The sequence below is a fragment of the Cydia fagiglandana genome, chromosome 15 (genome assembly GCF_963556715.1).
Source record: "Cydia fagiglandana chromosome 15, ilCydFagi1.1, whole genome shotgun sequence".
In the NCBI taxonomy this organism is placed as follows: Eukaryota; Metazoa; Arthropoda; class Insecta; order Lepidoptera; family Tortricidae; genus Cydia; species Cydia fagiglandana.
The window spans coordinates 12,265,141-12,285,882 of NC_085946.1; the positions used below are offsets into that span (position 1 = coordinate 12,265,141).

Sequence of the window (20,742 nt, forward strand, 5' to 3'; positions counted from 1 at the left end):
GACCAACATTTGTTCAGCAACTTTTAAAAATAACTTGTGGTTTGATTTTACATTACACTTTAAAGTTTATTCTAAGACGCAATGTATTGCGAATTTTGTTATGTTTAAGGCGTGACTAGCAACGTCAATTACAACGATGTGGCGTGGCGATGGCGTCCATTGAAGATAATAATTATTTATTTTATATGAAAAATAGGGACTCTAAATAATTTTTAAAAGTGGTTGAACAAAAGTGTCATTGTTTGAGGAGTATAATTTATGTTTTAATTATTTGCTCGTGTTACAGGCCACACCCGGTATATGTGCTGTCATCCAAGTATACTACATATATAGCTAAAATATAGGTAGCTGGATGACACTAAAATGACTCTAGGCACTATGTAGGTACTAGGTCAGTGGTTCTTAACCTTTTCAGTCCGGTCACCCCTATGACTAACTAGGGAACCTGATTTTACCCCTCCTCCCAATGGTAATAAAAAATAAAACGTGTACGTTTGTTGTATTGTTATAATTAGGTTAGCTTATTACCCCCGTAAAATACCAGTTTTACCCCCACGGGGGTAATTACCCCTAGGTTAAGAACCACTGTACTAGGTTAACTAGGTACATATAATTTTTTAATAACTTAACAAAAAAACATTTTCATTTTAATGTGAACTGTAGAGAATTATCCCTATTTGGAAAAGAATTCCAGAGTGGAGTCGCAGGTACTTTTGGCGCGTTGTATCATCCGCTACTAGGTAATTGATGTATTGATGCGGACTGTACTTAATCGGTTTAAGTAAATTGATATTGACATCACCACAATCACGATGGTTTAAATGGGACTATTCTGTCAATCAAAATTCGATTAAGTTAAAAAATACTTCCAAGAAAATTCCAAGTCACCAGAGCTGTGGAAATACATAGGGCAAAGTCAAATTTGCAAAAAATCACAATAGATACCTAGAGGTAGACCCTATGTCTGTGCCATAAAGATTACATAATGTCAGTTAACAGTGTATGGTGACAGGAAGAATGGTTAGCGTTAGATATCATTAACTGTGTAGTTTGACCTCACGAATCTCCGTTTAAAAAAGTTGATAATAGAGTCAACTACCTAATTTACTACGAGACCTATGATTAGTTCATACTTGTCAACAGTATAAAATGATTCGAGTTGCCGAATTTTGGCAATTAGGTGTAGTGTCTTCTGTGATCAACTGTTTGAATAATACTCATTTGGTAAAAAATGGCAAAAATGTCGGTGTTTATTTGCTCTCTCTACGTTTTAGTGTTGACGTCATATTCTATGGTAAGATATTTTTTATTGGTTTTAAGTTATACCTACTTATCTACCTATCTATAGATTTAAAGTATATTATATTGCATACAATTCGGCGCTAGCCGCCATCTACCGGGTGTGGCCTGTAACATGAGCAAATAATTAAAACATAGATTGTACTCCTCAAACGGTGACACTTTTGTTCAACAACTTTTAAAAAATATGAAGTATTTATACTCCCTATTTTTCATACAAAATAAATATTATCTTCAATGGACGCCATCGCCACGTCATATCATTGTGATTGACGTTGTTTGTCAAGCCTTAAACTTAACAAAATTCGCAATACATTGCGTCTTTGAATAACCTTTAAAGTGTATTAAAAATCAAACTACAAGTTATTTTCAAAAGTCGCTGAACAAATGTTGATCAGTATGAGGAGTACAGCCTACAGTTAATTTTTTTGCTCATATTACAGGCCCCACCCGGTATATTATTTGTTATACCTAAAGGTAGTGCTCTACCTATGGTTACCAGTGTCAGTCCGTGAATTAGTTTAATAGTAAAGTTTGTGATATGCAGACATCATACATTTTATAGCATTTTTGGTGCAGCGGAGTGGTGTTAACGGAATTGGTATTGATAATTCCAACTGAAATGGTAAATTAAGGTTAGTATTAACGTAATTAAAGCTAATTAATCATTAGGGTTGAAATTGTTTACACCTATTCCGTTAACACCACTCCGCTGCACCGAAAATGCTATAAAATTTACGATGTCTGGTGATGTCTGAATGGATGAACCATTAAGTAAGTATATGTATTATATTTTTTTTTTAATGCCTACATAACTGTTGGTGTTCCCAGTTCGCGTTTGGTCGACAAGACCAATTATTTAATAACAATTTTGACTAATTGACCGACCGCGATAACTAAACATTACAAATCTACTGCATTTTATCACACACAATAAGGTAAGTTATTAACAAAAACCATTTCAATGTTATACTTTCAGGCTATGACAGAAGAGCAGAGGAACATAATAAAGCAGCACTTTCACGAAATGGGCATTAAGTGTATCGGTGATAACCCTATAAGTGAAGAGGACATCACGACCCTGAAAGCTAAGCAAGTGCCTACCGGGCCTAACGCGCCGTGTTTCATAGCTTGTGTGCTCAAATCCTCTGGTATTGTGAGTATAAATATTACGTCAATAATCTCTCTCTCTATTCTGTTCTATCCAGTCGGATATTCCGACCCATCCTGTATTTTCTTTAACTTCATCTCTCCATTTTCTGTCATCATCATTAGCCCTTGTGCATCTTTACAGATGATTTAAGCAGCATCTATGATTTACCTATGTTATCTAGATCTAGCGACAGCGTCACTCGTGGCTATATAACCCGATCCTTGAACGACACAATCGCCCACATTTTTACCTAACAAATAAAAGTGCATTGAGGATCCGCATCGATGCGACATCGCGCATGTGTTTTATTAACCTATTGAAGTTTGTTACCGAACGATCTAAGGTCTAACGGTCGCTATCTAACCGCGTTGCGCCTCTTGCGTCCATGGGCAACGGTAATAGCTCATCAATAGACTATTTATCTGCTCGTTTGCCTCCTACCTATATCATCACAATAAATTGGAGTATGTATCTTTCGGTGGGTTGAGACCTTGAGACGAACTTATTCATGAGAACGCTCCATGATCGTCCATCTGCCTTAAACCCTTGTTACCCTCCTTGCCCTTTGTCCTTTTGCCTTACTTTAACTTCAATAACAGTACAGTTATATCGTAAGACATTGATTTGACTATTATAATAATAATACTTCGTAAAGACCAGCCTTACGGGCACTACGAAGTGGGCCAGAAAATTGGTGCGCAAATGACGTTTGTGTACATTTCGTTGGTGCATTATTCTTTACTTTTGAAATCTTTGTCGACAGATGGATGGCAACGGTATGCTGCAGAAAGAAACAATGCTTGAAATGGCAAAGTCAGTGTTCAACGATCCTGAGGAATTGAAGATGATCGAGGATTACCTGCATTCTTGCTCTCACAGTCAGTATATTCATATTTAAAAACTTCGATATTAAACTTTCGTGAGAAATATTTGAAACCCTACAAAGCTACAAAACTTGTTGGCGCGCCTAATAGAGGCTCCTGGTGACCACTACTTCGCCACTATTTCGGCCAGCGTATTAGTATCGTCATACAGCAGGGAAATACGGCCAGCCTTCTGCCACCTTGCCCGTTGACGGCGATCTGGGCCAAATTTTTTATCTGTAGGTTTTTAAGTTTTATTATGTTTGTTTAATTCTTTCTTTGTTTTTATCAATAAAGTTTTTTATACAATGAATTCAGTCGATCAACTAGGTATTGCGAATCACTGCAAGTTCTTGACCCGTCTAAATGAGGCTTAATTAAAAAAAATTGGGCTCTTGAAAATTTACTTATTTCTTATTAAGCTTTATAATTCTTCCTCCATCAGCTAAGGAACCCTATTTTTAACATGACTCGATATAATTCTGTCATCATACTTTTAACCTCAAAATGCACAAAATGCATTTCTTTTTCAGTAAACAACGAGGCAGTAAGCGACGGAGAGAAGGGATGCGAGCGTGCTATACTCGCGCACAAGTGCATGGTGGCAAACGCTGCTCAGGTATTATTTTACGATATGAAATCTTTATTCTATTCACTCTGTCTATAGCTGCATCGCCGCCCTGTTAGACCTAGCACAGGACGGGGTTTCATACTGTCTTACGGCGCGATTCGGGAAATGAATTAGAGATTAACTAGATATGATATAGGAAAGATAAAGACTTTACCGTCCCAAGAAAATTTAAATTTTTATATTGTCGTCGCGTGTATTGCACCCATAACGCACCTAGCCAGCTCCATTTTCAAATTGTCTACTCAGCATAACGGCACAACAAGAAAGAATGCGTAGTCAACTTGGAAATATGTTGTAATGATAATTGCACATCTTTGCTAACCATTGCCAACCAATATAACATTTTCTTCCATTTCAGTGCTTTTATAAGTTTAAAAAGTAAAGGTAAATAAGTACCTACTAATGAATAATATAATATCATGATACCCTTGTTTGCAGTTTGGATTCGACTTGTAAAAACTACGGAAGAAGGAGGATTCACTCGTAACGACCGGTATGATCGTCAAATGGATTTTTGATCATAAATTTATCTGTCACTGTTAACAAATTTTATTATACACTTTTAAATTAGTAAAGGTACCTATACTGTTGACAAAGTATCTTTTTTTAGAAGCCCTACTAATAATTGAGTAGTACAGTCAGCAGCAGAAGTTGCTAAGCGGGTGAGGTGTTCAAAATCATCTTGACGCGACTTTATTGTTAAGAGAATAAGAGCGTGACAAGGTAATTTTGAACACCTCGCCCGCTTAGCAATTTCTGCTGCTGACTGTACCACATTTCGTAAATTTTATAGGTATATACAAGGGTAATAAGTAATTGAAATTAGGAACAATAAAACTCTTGAATAGAAGGGCATGGAACATTTATTCATTATAATCCTTAAATCCTTGTCATGTTTGTACTTTTTGGTTGGTCTATTTTAGTTTTTACCTTAAAACTTGAGATCGAGGCCATACTGAAAACAAAAAAAATGTTAATAAATTCATAATCAATGAATATCCAACATATTTCAAGTTTAGATTATGAACAGGGTGCCTCCCTAATAGCATTTTCTTGTAGGGATTACCGTTATATTTGGCCGTACGATTTGCTGGAGGGCCCTCGACAAAGGCCCTCCCGAAGATTCCCAACAGAGGGCCATAAGAGTAATTTTTTCGTTGGGCCTATTTAAATAAATCATACAATTATTCAACGGTGGTGGTTTTGGTTGGGCCGTGGTTGGGCCTATACACATTTGTTTGATGGTTGGTTAATTGTTACATTTGGCCGTACGATTTGCTGGAGGGCCCTCGACAAAGGCCCTCCCGAAGATTCCCAACAGAGGGCCATTAGAGTAATTTTTTCGTTGGGCCTATTTATATAAATCATACAATTATTCAACGGTGGTGGTTTTGGTTGGGCCGTGGTTGGGCCTATACACATTTGTTTGATGGTTGGTTAATTGTTACATTTGGCCGTATGGCTTGCTGTAGGGCCAACTGCAAAAAATTTTAAAAGGGCAATTTTTACGTTGTGCATCTGTTTGCAAATTTAACAATTACCCAACGGCAAGTCAGGTAGGTCGGTAGGTAGTCGTGCACCTGGTTGAAGGCCCAACACAGCTTGTCCCACAATGGGCCAACATTGTAACTTTAACGTTGGGCCTTGTGTAGGATTCTTACAATACTACCGTAGGTAAATAGTTGTGTAATTTATAGTGTGCCTACAGTCTAATTATGTAATGGGCTTTTGTTTACGAGTCCTACAGTTACCCTACGTTAAGTAAGGGGTTGTGTAATACGACGTTGGGCCTTTGCTGATAAATATTACAATTACACTACGGTAGGCATTGGTTGTATACACATGAAGGCCCTAGGCAGCAGTTGTTGTTAATCTTCTCTGTATCGTTCCAATTTTAGTATATGTACTGCCGAAGCAAGTACATTTACTGTACACTGTAATTTGTATATATACCAACCGCACTTCGAAATTTCGTAAGCGAGATTTATGTTTTTTGAGATTTAAATTAAGAAAATGTTGATAAAATACAATTTTTTAAATTAATGTATAAATTTTATAGTTATAGCTATTACATTTATAAGTTACTTTAAAAAAATATTATGATTATATCCGGAATAATCGAGAAAATAACTATAACTTCGATGTTTGGAGACAGTAACGCCATCTAGTGACGCCACAAGCAAACTCAACTGGTATTGTTGGGCATCAGTACCACAGCCAATGTTGGTAAATGGGATATTTGTGCTCACTGGGCCAACGAATGTTATCGTTGTTTAGCCACCGGTACCAAAATACACAAAGGCCCATTGTTAGGCGTTAGTGCCACAGCCAATGTTGGTAAATACGATATTCGTCACCATTGGGCCAACGAATGTTATCTTTGATTAGCCAACGTTACCAAAATAAACAAAGGCCCATTGTTGGGCATCAGTGCCACAGCCTATGTTGGTAAATGCGATATAAGTCATCATTGGGCCATCGGATGATATCGTTGATTAGCCAACGTTACCAAAATACACAAAGGCCCATTGTTGGGCATCAATGCTACAGCCAATGTTGGTAAATGCAATATTTGTCGTCATTGGGCCATCGGATGATATCGTTGATTAGCCAACGTTACCAAAATAAACAAAGGCCCATTGTTGGGCATCAGTGCCACAGCCAATGTTGGTAAATGCGATATTTGTCATCATTGGGCCATCGGATGATATCGTTGATTAGCCAACGTTACCAAAATACACAAAGGCCCATTGTTGGGCATCAATGCTACAGTCAATGTTGGTAAATGCGATATTTGTCGTCATTGGGCCATCGGATGATATCGTTGATTAGCCAACGTTACCAAAATAAACAAAGGGCCGTTGTTGGGAATCAATGCTACAGCCAATGTTGGTAAAAGCGATATTTGTCGTCATTGGGCCATCGGATGATATCGTTGATTAGCCAACGTTACCAAAATAAACAAAGGCCCATTGTTGGGCATCAGTGCTACAGCCAATGTTGGTAAATGCGATTTTTGTCATCATTGGGCCATCGGATGATATCGTTGATTAGCCAACGTTACCAAAATACACAAAGGCCCATTGTTGGGCATCAGTGCTACAGCCAATGTTGGTAAATGCGATTTTTGTCATCATTGGGCCATCGGATGATATCGTTGATTAGCCAACGTTACCAAAATTCACAAAGGCCCATTGTTGGGCATCAGTGCCACAGCCAATGTTGGTAAATGCGATATTTGTCATCATTGGGCCATCGGATGATATCGTTGATTAGCCAACGTTACCAAAATACACAAAGGCCCATTGTTGGGCATCCGTGCCACAGCCAATGTTGGTAAATGCGATATTTGTCATCATTGGGCCATCGGATGATTTCGTTGACTAGCCAACGTTACCAAAATACACAAAGGCCCATTTTTGGGCATCCGTGCCACAGCCAATGTTGGTAAATGCGGTATTCGTCACCATTGGGCCAACGAATGTTATCGTTGTTTAGCCAACGGTACCAAAATACACTAAGGCCCATTGTTGGGCATCTGTGCCACAGCGAATGTTGGTAAATGCGATGGTGGGCCAATACAAAATTAATGTTGGCTACGGAACGAACCTCATCCCAACGTTTTCCCTACCGTTGGCACCGTGGGCCCCAACGAAAATGCTACTAGGGCTATTTCAACACGATGACAAATTTCTGTCAATTATCGGGTCGATAAGTAGTTAAATGCCCATATCGACGACACAATATTTAGGTACTTGTTGGACCAGTTACACTTATAGTCAGTTGTCAACTGTCACTGTGGTGAAACGAGGGGGCAGTTATATCGGGGGGCCACACCGAGAAAATAATCGTTGACAGAAAACGATAATGTATGGAAATGTCACGCGACTAAGCATCTGTCATCCCGATACGGTTTTTCTTTTTATTTGACGATTATCGATGTACGAGTGTTCTCTTGGCTAGGCCCCCTGGACTCCATGGAGAGACTAAAGTGCTCAGAAATATCTAAACACACAGGCTTTATTGCCTAGGCGCTATGGTACAGATATTTTAGTATAGTGTTAAATGCCCACCTTGGCCGCATTTTCAGTTAAACAGGTAAAGGCCAGAGCAGCCCTATCGCAGCCCTTGTCATCTGCCACATTTTGAGCATTCACTGTAAAAAAAATTGGCAACCTTAGCTTCTAGAGTTGAACTTGATGGTTGAACCATGTTGAACCAAGAAAATACTACAACGATTTTGATAGCAGAAGCTGTGCAAGTGTTATTGTAAGCGTCAAAGTTCTATGACATTATGAGTACCTATGACGTATAAAATAAACAACACTTGCACTGCGTGTGCTATTAAAATCGTTGCAGACTTATCTTGGTCTGACTCTAGAGTATTTTCAGATTATTTGTCAGTTGAGTATAAAGAAATAAATTAACAAACATATAAAACTTACAAAAACTATAGGTAAAAAATTTGCCCCAGATCGCCGTCAAGGTGTCCAGAAGGCTGGCCGTATTTCCCCGCTGTATAGCGATGCTAATACGCTGGGCGAAATAGTGGCCAGCCCTCTAGCTGGTCACCAGAAGCCTCTATTAAGCGCGCCGACAAGTCTTTGTACAGTCGACGCGCACTTGGCCCCCACGGCCCCAAAGTTTCGACACCAAACGCCGCAAATATGTAGCTGCTTCCAAGAGCGGCATATTTGCGGCGCTTGAGGCTTTCGGCTGAGGAAGCCGCAGCGCCAGCAGAATCTTTGGTGCTTGGAACATGGGACGGTGCTAGGGTATCAACGCAGATAGCGTCCCAAACTAGCGGCCGACCCATGCTCCAAGGCACCAGTGTCATTCCGTCGGGCCTCTTGCCGTCATCCCTGGGCTGACCGCTGGGCTCGAGGACTGCAGGTACTTTGGCACTAACAAGAGCCCGACGGGGACATCATTTATACTGGCATGGCGAGTATTAAAGTCGGAAATTGTAAAAACAAAACTTCTGGATATTCATCACATAAATTACCTTATGTTTTAATGTGCATATGGAAGCGCTGGTGGCCTATAACGGTGAGAGCGTGCGACTTGCAATCTGGAGGTCGCGGGTTCAAACCCCGGCTCGTACCAATGAGTTTTTCGGAACTTATGTACGAAATATCATTTGATATTTACCAGTCGCTTTTCGGTGAAGGAAAACATCGTGAGGAAACCGGACTAATTCCAATAAGGCCTAGTTTACCCTCTGGGTTGGAAGGTCAGATGGCAGTCGCTTTCGTAAAAACTAGTGCCTACGTCAAATCATGGGATTAGTTGTCAAGCGGACCCCAGGCTCTCATGAGCCGTGGCGAAATGCCGGGATAACGCGAGGAAGAAGGAAGTTTTAATGTGCATATATATTAGCTACTGCCCTACTGGACTTGAAACCTTGAACGTGCCTTGAACTGAACTGATGTGTTCTAATAAGCAACATTTCCAGAAATAAGGATCTCATCTAATACGGTCGTCCTATATATAAGTACCTTACCTTTTTCGCACTGCTTGACAAGCTCCTCAACGTTGTTGAGACTGGCTTCATCATTAGCAAAGACCTGCTTCGCATTCATACGGGCATTCGATGCTGATACTGCTCCTGAATTGTCCATCTGTAGAGTAAAACAATAGCTAGAATTAAAGAATGAAAACAATACGGATTACGGATAGGTACATCCCCAGTGTAGCGTACGTGAAACATTTTTAGCCCGCTCCGCTCTCGGTCCTCGGTCTCACACAGTTGCCCGCTGCGCGCTGATGTTCCATCCAGCTTCAACTCTTAGCTGCGTTCGGTCTTCGGCCTTTGGGGGCCTTTCAGCTCCGCTTTTTACTATATTTTAGACTGACAAGTAGGTCGTCCGATCTGAACCCTCCTACAGTTCTGCTCTAAACCTTTAAGCTCAGCCTTTGGCCTTCACAGGCCTCGAAGCGAAGCTCACTGTCATTGTCAGGCCGTAGGTCAGCGATGAAAATAAAAAAGCACTTACAATACCAATGTTCTTGAAGAGACAAGCTGTGAAGCACTTAGCGCCGCTGCTTTCCGGTGATTTCAGCATTCTGAGAGAGTTAATGTCTTCCACGGTGAGAGGATTGTTTTTTAAGCAAGACAACCCCCGCGTTACGAACTCAGCTTGGATTACGGTCTTTTGGTCTCCTGATATCGCCTGAAATTAATATTTAAATATTTTGGATTTCAATTTTGTAATGATGGTCTCTTTTATTATATACTCAGTAAGCTAATATGATAGATTGATAACATTTCTCTAATACATATTTTCATTCAATATGGTTCCTTGCTGTCATCCCTAGGCAACCACAGATTAGTCGTCGGTCCCCCTTAAGAAATGGTAATTAGTCCAGAATATTGCCACCTGCTTCCTCAATACCACTTTAATTCGTCCGTTTAAAATATAAATACTCAGTGTTTGAGCTGAGCTTATCGTTTTTGCCCGGTGTATTACTAAAGTACCTAGACTAAAGATTAAAGTTCGCGGTAGCACCATTAATCTCTTCGTACAATAAAAATATCGTCATTTCCGCTAACCTCATATGAAAGATCAATCAGAAAACCGTTATCTTTAGCAACTCTATTAAAAAGTGTAATAAAAATTGTGTGTGCACATGTGACAACATATACTCACCCATACATTATTCGCAATAGCGACAACAACAGCCAAAACAAAAGTTAATCGAGCCATGGTTTAATTTTAACGACACCTTCACAATGACAATTATACCCGTATTGATCACATAAATGCGTGCTACGTCAATATATACTAAAAGACCGGCCCGTTTACCTTGCCTGATGAATAGGATGACTTTGTAACCATGATTTTGGTAATGTGCCAGGAAGCACGGTATCTGCAAAACATCCTCAACTATTGTAATAGATAAGGTAGAAACATTGTTGTTTGTTTGTTCAATCCTATGGAAAATCATTTATTTGAAAAAAAAAAAACAATGAAAAAATGATTATTGCGTTAAACAGTACCTACAATTTGAATACAATTACACTTGAGTTTACATATATATATACAATATATATACAGTGGCAATACGTAGTGGTACGTAATGTCTTTTCGTCCGACATACCTCAGTGCCTCAAGACGAAAGTCTTTAATCAATGTGTGTTACCAGTGATGACTTTTACGACTCCGAAACGTGGTCTTTCACTATCGGCCTCATCTCAAAACTCAAAGTCGCTCAACGAGCTATGGAGAGGGCTATGCTCGGAGTTTCTCTACGTGATCGAATCAAATGAGGAGATCCGTAGACGAACTAAAGTCACCGACATAGCCCACCGGATTAGCAAGCTGAAGTGGCAATGGGCAGGCCACATTGCGCGCAGAGAAGATGGCCGATGGGGTCGAAAAGTGCTCGAGTGGAGACCACGGACTAGCAAACGCAGCGTAGGACGTCCGCCCACAAGATGGACAGACGACCTTGTTAGGAAGACGCTGGATGCGGGTCGCTTCCAACTGGCACGTATGGAGATCCAAGGGGGGGGGGGGCTATGTTCAGCAGTGGACGTCTTATGGCTGAGATGATGATGATACAGCGGTAAAACGTAAGCTAGTTATTAATTTCGTTGAGTTCCTATTAACATTTTATCTTTCATTCTATTCATTTTCGTCGTAAATTGCATGAAGTCATTAAATTTAATTATGTCATTTGATTGCGTCACTTTCGAATTAACAAAGCTTCGCTCCAGAACGTTTCGATTAATATGCTATAATAGCTGTTCTGGTGCTGGAAAGCCTAATAGCCAAGATAAAGGTACAAGAGCTGTTTTCCAAAGTAATGATATAATTTAGTTAACACTGTAGGTTTTTATTAAATAGTATGCAACCACCGCTATAAGTTTATAATGATACGCGTGTCTCTTAATTCGTTTACCTTCCTTTACTATTATATGAGGAATACATTTACGGCTCGATTCGGGAAATGAATTAGAGACTCACTAGATATGAAATAGTAAAGATATGTGACGTTCCAGTGCAAAAGGTACCTTATGGCGGCTGGCGCCGCGGTTCGGGATATCAATTAGAGATTCATTAGATATGAAATAGTGAATATATGTGACGTTCCACGGAAAAAGTTACCTTAATTATGACGGCCTGCTTACGTCGCATAGCGCCGCAATAATATTGGAGGGGCGTTAATAGTAGATTAAGCGCCAACCGCCATAAGGTACCTTTTTCGTGGGACGTCACATATCTTTACTATATCGTGTCTAGTTAATCTCTAATTCATTTCCCGAATCGCCCCGTTAGTAGTCCAGACTGAACCCTTCATTATATTTAAAAATAAATAGGTTATTCAAAAATAAGTAAAACCAGGTAGCAGAAAAATTCAGCATTAGGAATAAATCCACAATGGCTACGTTTGTCGAGTTGCTGATTCGTTTCGGTGGCGGAACGGAATGCTCAACAATATGGCTTCGTCACTTCACAACATCGGTAGAACGAGTACTAACTAAATAACTTGGTGACGTATCAAAGTCAAAGTCAAAATATACTTCATTGGGACCAGACCAGTGCCTACATCAAATATATTCATGTAGGCACTGGTCCCACCGCGAGCTAGTAAGCTATGAGCTATCGGCTATAAACACGAACAAAAGATAAGCACTCCCGTGTAAATAAAAGAGACACGGCGATATTTATAGTTAGGTACCTACTCGCCTAGCGGTGAGCTATAAATATTATTAACACGGGAGTGCTTATCTTTTGTTCGTGTTTATAGCCGATAGCTCATAGCTTACTAGCTCGCGGTGGGATCAGTACCGTAGGCCTAGGAACAAGCACCTACGAATTGTTACATATATTATTATATATCGTCGTCTTAAGTCGCAAACCTCGTAACTTCATTTCAAGGAAATTAGCAATGGCTACCTTAGCTGCTGCTTAAGTATTATTGCTTAAAGTCGCAAACCTCGTAACTCCCCCTGAGGAGTTCGGAGGTGTGCGACTTCGTTTGCTGCTACGTGTGATCCAAGAGCTAAGATGGCCGTCTCTGTGTCATTTGTCACCATGCCTGTCACGTTCTAATAAGACAAGTACCTATGCAAGTGCGAAAGTGACGCATGACATGACATAATATAACGCTCTCTTTTTAGAACACGACAGATAGCTCTGAAACTTTGTACAATCACCAGACGGAATTGTTTTGCCATTTAGGGTTCTTGCTAAATTGAAAATTTTATAGCGTAAGTATTGAACAGCCAAATTAGTTAGGGTTAGGATTAGGACGCTAAATGGCACAACAATCTAGGAGCCTGGACCCCTATTCGACAAGCGACGTTTGACGTATCGTGTTGATCTCCCGTTGATGTGGGAAAAATCATAAGTTCTCGAATACGTACAATGTCAACATTTGACATTAACAATCCACAGTTAGGGTGACAAGCAAACTAAACCGAACCACCCTTAGTTTAGAGTTTAGTTTGGGTTGTACCAAATGATATTATCCACCGTTGATGGAATCAACACTCAGTATGAATTAAAATCAACTGTTGATTTGACGTGGATGCGAAATCTGACAGTTGTACATGTCGAATTTGGCCCCTGAAGCGTGATGGTACTTACAATAGGATAAGGTATATATATGCCTGTAATTGTAATTAGTTTATGTAGCTATATAGCTTCAGATACCATATACCATAGTTAAATAAAATACAGCGAATTTAAGTTTTTCATGCATAACTTGTTTTTGCTCTATTTCGTTTGTTTTATAAGCAGTTAATTAAAACAACATTTGCAACAAAAATATATTTTCATAATTTAGTGTTTCATAAAAATAACAAAATTTAACTTAAATTATAAATTTTAACAGAGCGGGTTGTTGGAGGTTAGGTCATTCTTCTTGTTTGCCGGGTCGCTGGGCTAGATTTTACATGTTTAACTGAAAAAATAAAAATAAAGTTATACGTAAAATAAAATTCAATGAGATTAACGAGATATTTAAACTTACTCAATCATATTAGTCCAGAACTCTGTTGATAGTATTCCGGCAAATAAGGCGAATTGGTTTAATATTATAGTGCTTCATTTGAAACTATTACGTACCGTCACCTGCAATAACATGTAACACAACGAAGGCCGCAAAAATATCTGACACGATCTTTTTTGCAAATCCATAAGAGCGTGTCATATATTTTTGCGGCCTTCGAAGTGTAACACATTATTGCAGGTGACTGTACCTACTTATCTCAGATTTCAGCTTTTAGGTCATACATGTGTTCTAAAGACTTTCATCGAAATGTCGCTTACGAAATGGCATTTTCTAATGCGAGTACTGAAAATATGCTAAAAAGTGATATAATTGGTCTGGACCCCTATTCGACAAGCGACGTTTGACGTATCGTGTTGATATCCCGCTGATGTGGGAAAAATCATAAGTTCTCGAATACGTACAATGTCAAAATTTGACATTAACAATCCACAGTTAGGGTGACAAGCAAACTAAACCGAACCATCCTTAGTTTAGAGTGGAGTTTTAGTTGTACCAAATGATATTATCCACCGTTGATGGAATCACAACTCAGTATGCGATAAAATCAACTGTTGATTTGACGTGGATGCGAAATCTGACAGTTGTACGTGTCGAATTTGGCCCATGATAATATGTCATGATTTGACTAACAAATTGGAAAGTAAGTAGGTAAATACATAATTATGTATATAGGTATACCTACTCTCTGTATTCTCGAGTTTTATACATTTGATAGAGGTAGAGCTGCCGGCATTAAGGATGACTCACGTTAGACCGGGCCGTGTTCGGGCCGGAGCTTCCGGCACATCGTTTTCTATGGAAAACGTCACGTGATCGCCTGTCACGTCATAGAAAAGTATGCTCCGGAAGCTCCGGCACGGACACGGCCCGGTCTAACGTGAGACATCCTACCCACAAGGTAAAAGCATTTCTTCAGCGACATTCTCGTGGACTGCCCTAAATATACATCTGGGCTCGAGTAATCAGATATATTTTACCCACGCGTTCCTGAGGTCATAAGTTCTTCATAACGAAAAAATGTTATGTATGAATTGATCAAAGGCAGATAGTTTTTTTTGTGGTCGCACACACGCAAAAAAAATGTTTGTAAATTTAAAAAAAATGTTAATAAAAAATGTAAATGTTTGTAAATGTATGTTTGTTTGTATATTTTAATTGTCTACATATTCTCATACAATTACCCTTTCTTTTTGCTCCATCATACAGGTTAGCATCATTTTGGATTTTCCACACTTTATATCTGCAGGATTTTTCTCGCTCTCTGAAAAAAAAAACATATAAGTATCTAGTGAATAGAATCAGGCGTTACTTTGCGGAAATCCATATTAATTAAAACTAAAATATTACTTTGCTAATCCGCGAAAAGATAACGTGCTAGTCAATCAGTGCTAACCCAACCGCAACTTACTTGCGTATTTTCACATGCAAATATTCCCACCCTCCCACCGCAAAAATAAATATAAGTATCTAATTAATTACCTTAATTTAGAAAATACATTAAGAGGTATGCTATTTGCGAAAAATCTACAAAAAGTTTGAAATGATCTCGGAAAATTTACTTAATTATTAATAACTATACCTACCTTTTTTTAAAGATGACTCTAGATTTTTTTTAACATTGATTTACTTATACTTTTAAGGGTTTGTTTACCTTCAGAACAATGTTTAACAGCTTCCTCAATTTTCTCCGTTTCTGCTTCCTTCAGGATTTTCTTAACGTTCTCTACTATTTTGTCCACGACAAACGCGCCGTCGTCATCCATCTGAAAATAAGTTTAATAAATTACGTTAGACTTGTATTAATAATATCTGCCGCATGTAAATGTACTTATTTTCTCGCAATATTGCCTACGTAGGATGATACACGCAGCACGCTAGACCGGGCCGGGGCCGGATCGGAGCTTCCGGCGCTTCGTTTTCTATGGAAAGCACCACGTAATCACCGATCAGCCGTCATAGCAAATAAATGACATGTCGGACGCCTCGGCCCGGGCACTGCCCGGTTTAGCGTGTGTCGTCCTTTATATTACAATTGGAGTAAATATTACTTGAGATAGAATAAACGGTACAGAGAGGTAACGCCGCCAGTGTCATGGGGCCCATGCCGCAGTCCGACCTGTTGGACGGGGTGTTCTTTTTGTAATTAAATAATAAATAAATATTATAGGACATTCTTACACAGATTGACTAAGTCCCACAGTAAGCTCAAGAATAAGGCTTGTGTTGTGGGTACTCAGACAACGATTATATATAATATGTAAATATACTTAAATACATAGAAAACAACCATGACTCAGGAACAAATATTTGTGTCATTACACAAATAAATGCCCTTACTGGGATTCGAACCCAGGACCATCGGCTTCACAGGCAGGGTCACTACTGTGGTAGGTAAGTATATTTTATAGTTTGTATTTTTATTTTATTTCTTGTTTTAATTTTGTATTACTCTAGAATTATACCTGAATAAACATAAATAAAATAAAAATAAAAAATAAACATAAACACGTCAAAAATAAATTAACGATCGAGTAAAGAATGTGGTACTCGTACACTCGTACAGTCAGTATCAAAAGTATCGTATCAGACTATAAGACTTACACGTCAAAAGTCTTTTGAGAGATTGAGATTGAGATTGAGATATTTATTGATAAAATTATAAATAATTTTACACGTCACTTTCTTACGAGTATATAGCGGTTAGCGCCGAGCCAGGGCTATGACCGCGAAAATCGAAGTTCGCAAATTGCGGGAATTTTTCTCTGTCACTCTAATTACGCCTTCATTGGAGTGAAGGAGAAAGATACCCGCAATTTGCGAGTTTCGGTTTTCGCGGTAGCCCCTCAGGCGTGGCTCACTCCGCGATTTCGTCGCTTTGCTACAGGTAGCTAAAAGTACATCCGTTCCACACCAATTTTGGGGAAAGCCAAAAGCCGCGCGTGGCGCTGTAGCCCTCGCGCCCAGCGGCCATATCTGTGCTGATTTTGACAGACGCGTTTTGTTAGAGAGTGAGTCTTCTGTACCTGGTACTATTATTTATTCTGTGGCCAAGCGTAGGAGTCATACTAACCATGCCCATCTTCTTGTTCACGCACTCGATGAGGCACCCGTCGAGGGCTTCGTAATCCTTGTTGTCCTTGGAGGCCATAACTTCCGCCACGTTAGTTCCATGCTCCATGCTGCACTCCGCGATGATGGGGATCAGCACTTCGTGGATCCCCTTCTCTTCATCTGACTCGGCCTTGAAATATTATAGCGGGGAATTTTAAAGGTACATATTGGGCCAGCGTGGGCCAGTTTGGGGGACACATTTATGCGTTAGAGGGAGCAAGTGGTATTGCTATTATCTTATTCGACCGCATAGCTGCGTGCCTTGGACTGGCCTGCGTTGGCCCAATGTACATGGGCCTTTAGGTGATAACTACCTACAAGACAAATTGTATGTAAGTAACTAACTATTGTTATGAAAGCAACAGACCCTTAAATTACCAAAAATATCAGATATTATTTCATACTAAATCCGACAATTGCATGGAGACTAGGCTTTTTGCGTTAGCGAAGGCCTCCGTTTGAACTCGGGCAAAATGCTAAATAAGTCCGGATGTTCTATTGCAAGTCGCATTTCTCGAACGATTCTGGTGATTGTGAGCAGAGCGGCTACCGCGAAAACCGATATTCGCAAATTGCGGGGATCTTTCTCTTTTACTCCAATGAAGGCGTAATTAGAGTGACAGAGAAAAATCCCCGCAATTTACGAACTTCGATTTTCGCGGTTATAGCCCAGGATCGGTAGTTAGATAGAATTTTTCTATCGTTTCGTTTTTTTTTAAATGTTAAAATGGTGGGAATTGGCATAAAAGACGTAAGTGCCAGTAGGGCCTATGGCACTGACTGCTCGCTCAAAAAAATCACTGCTGCTGGTAAATTCGTAGTGATAATAACTCATCGACGTTTTTTTTATTTTATTTTTACATTTTTTTTTATTTATGACGCTTACCGCGAGGTCTACAGCTCACTGAGCTAATTATTTATTTCAGAGTTGTTGCTTTAGTAAAAGTTGAATACGATCGCGTACGTATAGACACATTGTCTTGTTTCACCTAAAATGTCACCTAGTTATTAGCTTAATATGATCGTGAGGATTTTTAGAGCTAATTTTCAAAATTAATAATAAAAGACTTACTCCTATAATAGTCTCTCCTAACTAATAATTATAAAAAATAAGCCTTGCGAAGTTGGGGCCTACACTATTTTTGCGAATTTGGCAAAAGTATCTACTTATAGTTGGGTTAATCGATATAGGACTATATATACCTGACTGTCTTTTATATTTAGGTAGCCCCCAAAAAACCTAATCATCATTCTCTTGCCCTTGTCCCATTCACTTGGGGTCGACGCAGCATGTCTTTCTCTTCCTTCATTTCATCATTCACATGCGTTGCCCCCAAAAAACCTAATGCCTGGTGAAAACGCGGTTTGATGATGACACAACTAGAATTTACGAAAATTCTAAGAACTCACATTAACTTTCCTCAACGCCACCGAACACACAACCACCAACAGCAAAAGCGATACCCTCGACATTTTCCGCGACACACTTGTATCGCCCTTCCAAGACTTCTGCGAATCGTTTGTTCTCGCCACATTTTATATACTAGGGTTATCATTAAGTCATTTGTATGGCAATTATTACGCCTTATGGCTAGGTATAGGTATGCTCACGGCGTCATTATGAAGAGGGTAATTTTGATGCTTGTTAGGTTTATATTATTCCACCTTGTTAACGCCGTGTGCATCCTGTTGGTGACTGATGATGAGTTGATGACAAACTAGTGGCAGAAATCTCGTATTTATAATAAATAAGTTTTGGCAAAAAAATCATTTTTGGTACAAGCTTTTATCGCTGACTGTACTTTTCTTACGACAGACAACTAGTACTCATCGAGAAAATTCTAAAAACCCCTAACACAATTAGGTTGCGTTGTTTCATCACAGAGTTCCTATGGCCGCCTCCTGTCTCCATCATCAAATCAGCTCGATGGTAAGTACCATAATATTGCATTGTCATCCGATTTATACATGCATGCAAAATTTCAGCTCAATCGGAAACCGGGAAGTGGATCAAATTTAACTTGCAAGATTTGATTACAGACAGACAGACAACGGTCAGGTGAGTAAATAAAAGCTTGTAAGAAACGGTCCAATTTTAATTCATTACTGATGTCCCAATATTTATTAGAATTCAGCATTGGCATTTTTAAAGCAAGCGCAAGTGGGATTGGGCGGGACATATCTGTCGGATGCACCCAGACAGATGGGCCAAAATCAGGCGTGGCTCACTCCGCGATTTCGTCGCTTTGCTACAGGAAAGCCATAAGCCGCGCGTGGCGCTGTAGCCACCTAGCGGCCATATCTGTGCTGATAGTAACAGACGTGTTTTGTTAGAGAGTGAGTCTTCTGTACCTAGTACTATTATTTATTCTGTGCCAAAATAGCGACCGAATGGGCACCACAGATCACCCGAGGCAGAGGCAGACCAAAAATGAGATGGCGAAACGACCTAGACTCATTCTGTGGCGAGTTGGCGACTGGCGGGAGCATGCACAAAGCCGTGACTAGTGGCGAAAGACAGGGGAGGCCTGTGCCCAGCAGTGGGATATTGTATCGAAGATGGCTTCCAAGAATAAAGATCTCCAAATATCTTATAAGTCTTTCTATCGCAAATAAAACATGGGACACAATATAGGCTACTAGAAAAAACTATTTTGTAAAATCAATGTGATCCCGTAAGTGTTCTGTGAACAAAGTTTTGTACGGAACACTAAAAGCATTGGCATAGAGAAATAAGTAAGCATATAGTGCTCACTCTATAGTTTCATACACCAGTTATTAATTTTGTTACCAAAACGACTATTATTTTCGTAGTCGACATCTAGCGTCAAGTAGCGGAATTATCAGTACTGCTATTCGACACTAGATGTCACGTGTGTCGCGACTTATGAAAAGTATGATTCGTATCACTGTTTCATCATTCATTCATTCATCATCATTTTCATTTTATTGATAATACAAATTTGGTGTACAAACCGCTAAACCACTGGTAGAATTAACTGAGCTGTAGCTGCATTCTCGTTGTTATGGTAGGCGTTGTAGGTATGTGATTATTTGTGAGATACAGGTAAGGACATTGGATTAATTATTAATACGATATATGTAGTAATATAATATGCATGTTAATGTGCTCAAGGTTCATTCATTTCATCGGATAATTTATGCATTAAACTAATTGCGTTTATAGTATTAAACTTATTAGTGATCTTCCTAAGGTAATTGTGACAAATATCGACTATATTATAGACGGTTTTACCTCATAGACTACATATAAAAGGTAATACCGTCTACAATCTACAAGGTCGTTTGCACACTTATACTCCACTAACAGAAGGGGAATAGAGCAGAAGGACTAGAAGGAGCATTCCGTTTTGACTGTATCTGGGCGACGTACAGTCACCTGCAATAAATTGTTACTCTTCAAAGGCTGCAAAAATATCTGACACGATCTTATTTAAGATATAAGAGCGTGTGACATATTTTTAGTCTTCGACGAGCAATAATTGCAGGTGAATTTGCCCCAGGACAGTCTTCTCAACAAAAAAATATACATATATGACTGTCTTCCAGTGGCGGCGCGTCCATAAAAGCCGATTCCCACCGGCTTGCCTGTTTTTGGACGTTTGAGTAATGTTCTAATGTTGTAAAGGAAATATGTAAGC

General features: G+C 39.4%; 3 protein-coding genes across 5 annotated transcripts; 1 reads left to right on the forward strand and 2 right to left on the reverse strand.

Annotated features, from left to right (window-relative positions):
- The first annotated feature begins 1,161 nt into the window (after positions 1-1,161).
- On the forward strand, positions 1,162-4,639 carry LOC134671424 (general odorant-binding protein 28a-like). Its single transcript, XM_063529282.1, has 5 exons — positions 1,162-1,294; positions 2,279-2,455; positions 3,216-3,330; positions 3,849-3,934; positions 4,385-4,639. Exons 1-5 carry the CDS (start codon positions 1,232-1,234, stop codon positions 4,400-4,402), a joined length of 459 nt encoding a protein of 152 aa, XP_063385352.1. The 5' UTR covers positions 1,162-1,231; the 3' UTR covers positions 4,403-4,639.
- Positions 4,640-4,793: 154 nt separating this feature from the next.
- Positions 4,794-10,865, reverse strand: LOC134671422 (general odorant-binding protein 28a-like). Of its 2 annotated transcripts, none has more exons than XM_063529277.1 (5): positions 10,753-10,865; positions 9,943-10,119; positions 9,450-9,567; positions 8,020-8,102; positions 4,794-4,901 (listed from the first exon to the last, which is right to left on the reverse strand). In XM_063529277.1, the coding sequence occupies exons 1-5, from the start codon at positions 10,825-10,827 to the stop codon at positions 4,878-4,880; spliced, it is 477 nt and encodes a 158-aa protein (XP_063385347.1). In that variant the 5' UTR covers positions 10,828-10,865; the 3' UTR covers positions 4,794-4,877. The 2 variants fall into 2 exon arrangements, with proteins under 2 accessions (XP_063385347.1, XP_063385348.1); XM_063529278.1 differs by lacking the exon at positions 10,753-10,865 and adding an exon at positions 10,597-10,737.
- Positions 10,866-13,710: 2,845 nt separating this feature from the next.
- Positions 13,711-18,650, reverse strand: LOC134671425 (uncharacterized). Of its 2 annotated transcripts, XM_063529283.1 has the most exons (5): positions 18,491-18,650; positions 17,040-17,210; positions 15,621-15,732; positions 15,151-15,230; positions 13,711-13,858 (listed from the first exon to the last, which is right to left on the reverse strand). In XM_063529283.1, exons 1-5 carry the CDS (start codon positions 18,551-18,553, stop codon positions 13,847-13,849), a joined length of 438 nt encoding a protein of 145 aa, XP_063385353.1. In that variant the 5' UTR covers positions 18,554-18,650; the 3' UTR covers positions 13,711-13,846. The 2 variants fall into 2 exon arrangements, with proteins under 2 accessions (XP_063385353.1, XP_063385354.1); XM_063529284.1 differs by lacking the exon at positions 13,711-13,858 and having other exon boundaries at positions 15,139-15,230.
- Between the last annotated feature and the right edge of the window lie 2,092 nt (positions 18,651-20,742).

What these genes read in the sequence shown, in the direction of transcription:
- LOC134671422 (XM_063529277.1), bottom strand. Translation starts at nt 10,827, where the DNA reads ATGTTTTGCAGATACCGTGCTTCCTGGCACATTACCAAAATCATGGTT. An exon ending in TCTTCAAGAACATTGGTATT is followed by an intron (nt 9,568 to 9,942) that starts GTAAGTGCTTTT and finishes TTTACTCTACAG; the next exon opens with ATGGACAATTCAGGAGCAGT. An exon ending in TAACTGAAAATGCGGCCAAG is followed by an intron (nt 4,902 to 8,019) that starts GTGGGCATTTAA and finishes TTTTGTTTTCAG; the next exon opens with TATGGCCTCGATCTCAAGTT.
- LOC134671425 (XM_063529283.1), bottom strand. Translation starts at nt 18,553, where the DNA reads ATGTCGAGGGTATCGCTTTTGCTGTTGGTGGTTGTGTGTTCGGTGGCG. An exon ending in TGGCGTTGAGGAAAGTTAAT is followed by an intron (nt 17,211 to 18,490) that starts GTGAGTTCTTAG and finishes TAATATTTCAAG; the next exon opens with GCCGAGTCAGATGAAGAGAA. An exon ending in TGAACAAGAAGATGGGCATG is followed by an intron (nt 15,733 to 17,039) that starts GTTAGTATGACT and finishes ACTTATTTTCAG; the next exon opens with ATGGATGACGACGGCGCGTT.
- LOC134671424 (XM_063529282.1), top strand. Translation starts at nt 1,232, where the DNA reads ATGGCAAAAATGTCGGTGTTTATTTGCTCTCTCTACGTTTTAGTGTTG. An exon ending in TGCTCAAATCCTCTGGTATT is followed by an intron (nt 2,456 to 3,215) that starts GTGAGTATAAAT and finishes CTTTGTCGACAG; the next exon opens with ATGGATGGCAACGGTATGCT. An exon ending in CCTGCATTCTTGCTCTCACA is followed by an intron (nt 3,331 to 3,848) that starts GTCAGTATATTC and finishes TTTCTTTTTCAG; the next exon opens with TAAACAACGAGGCAGTAAGC.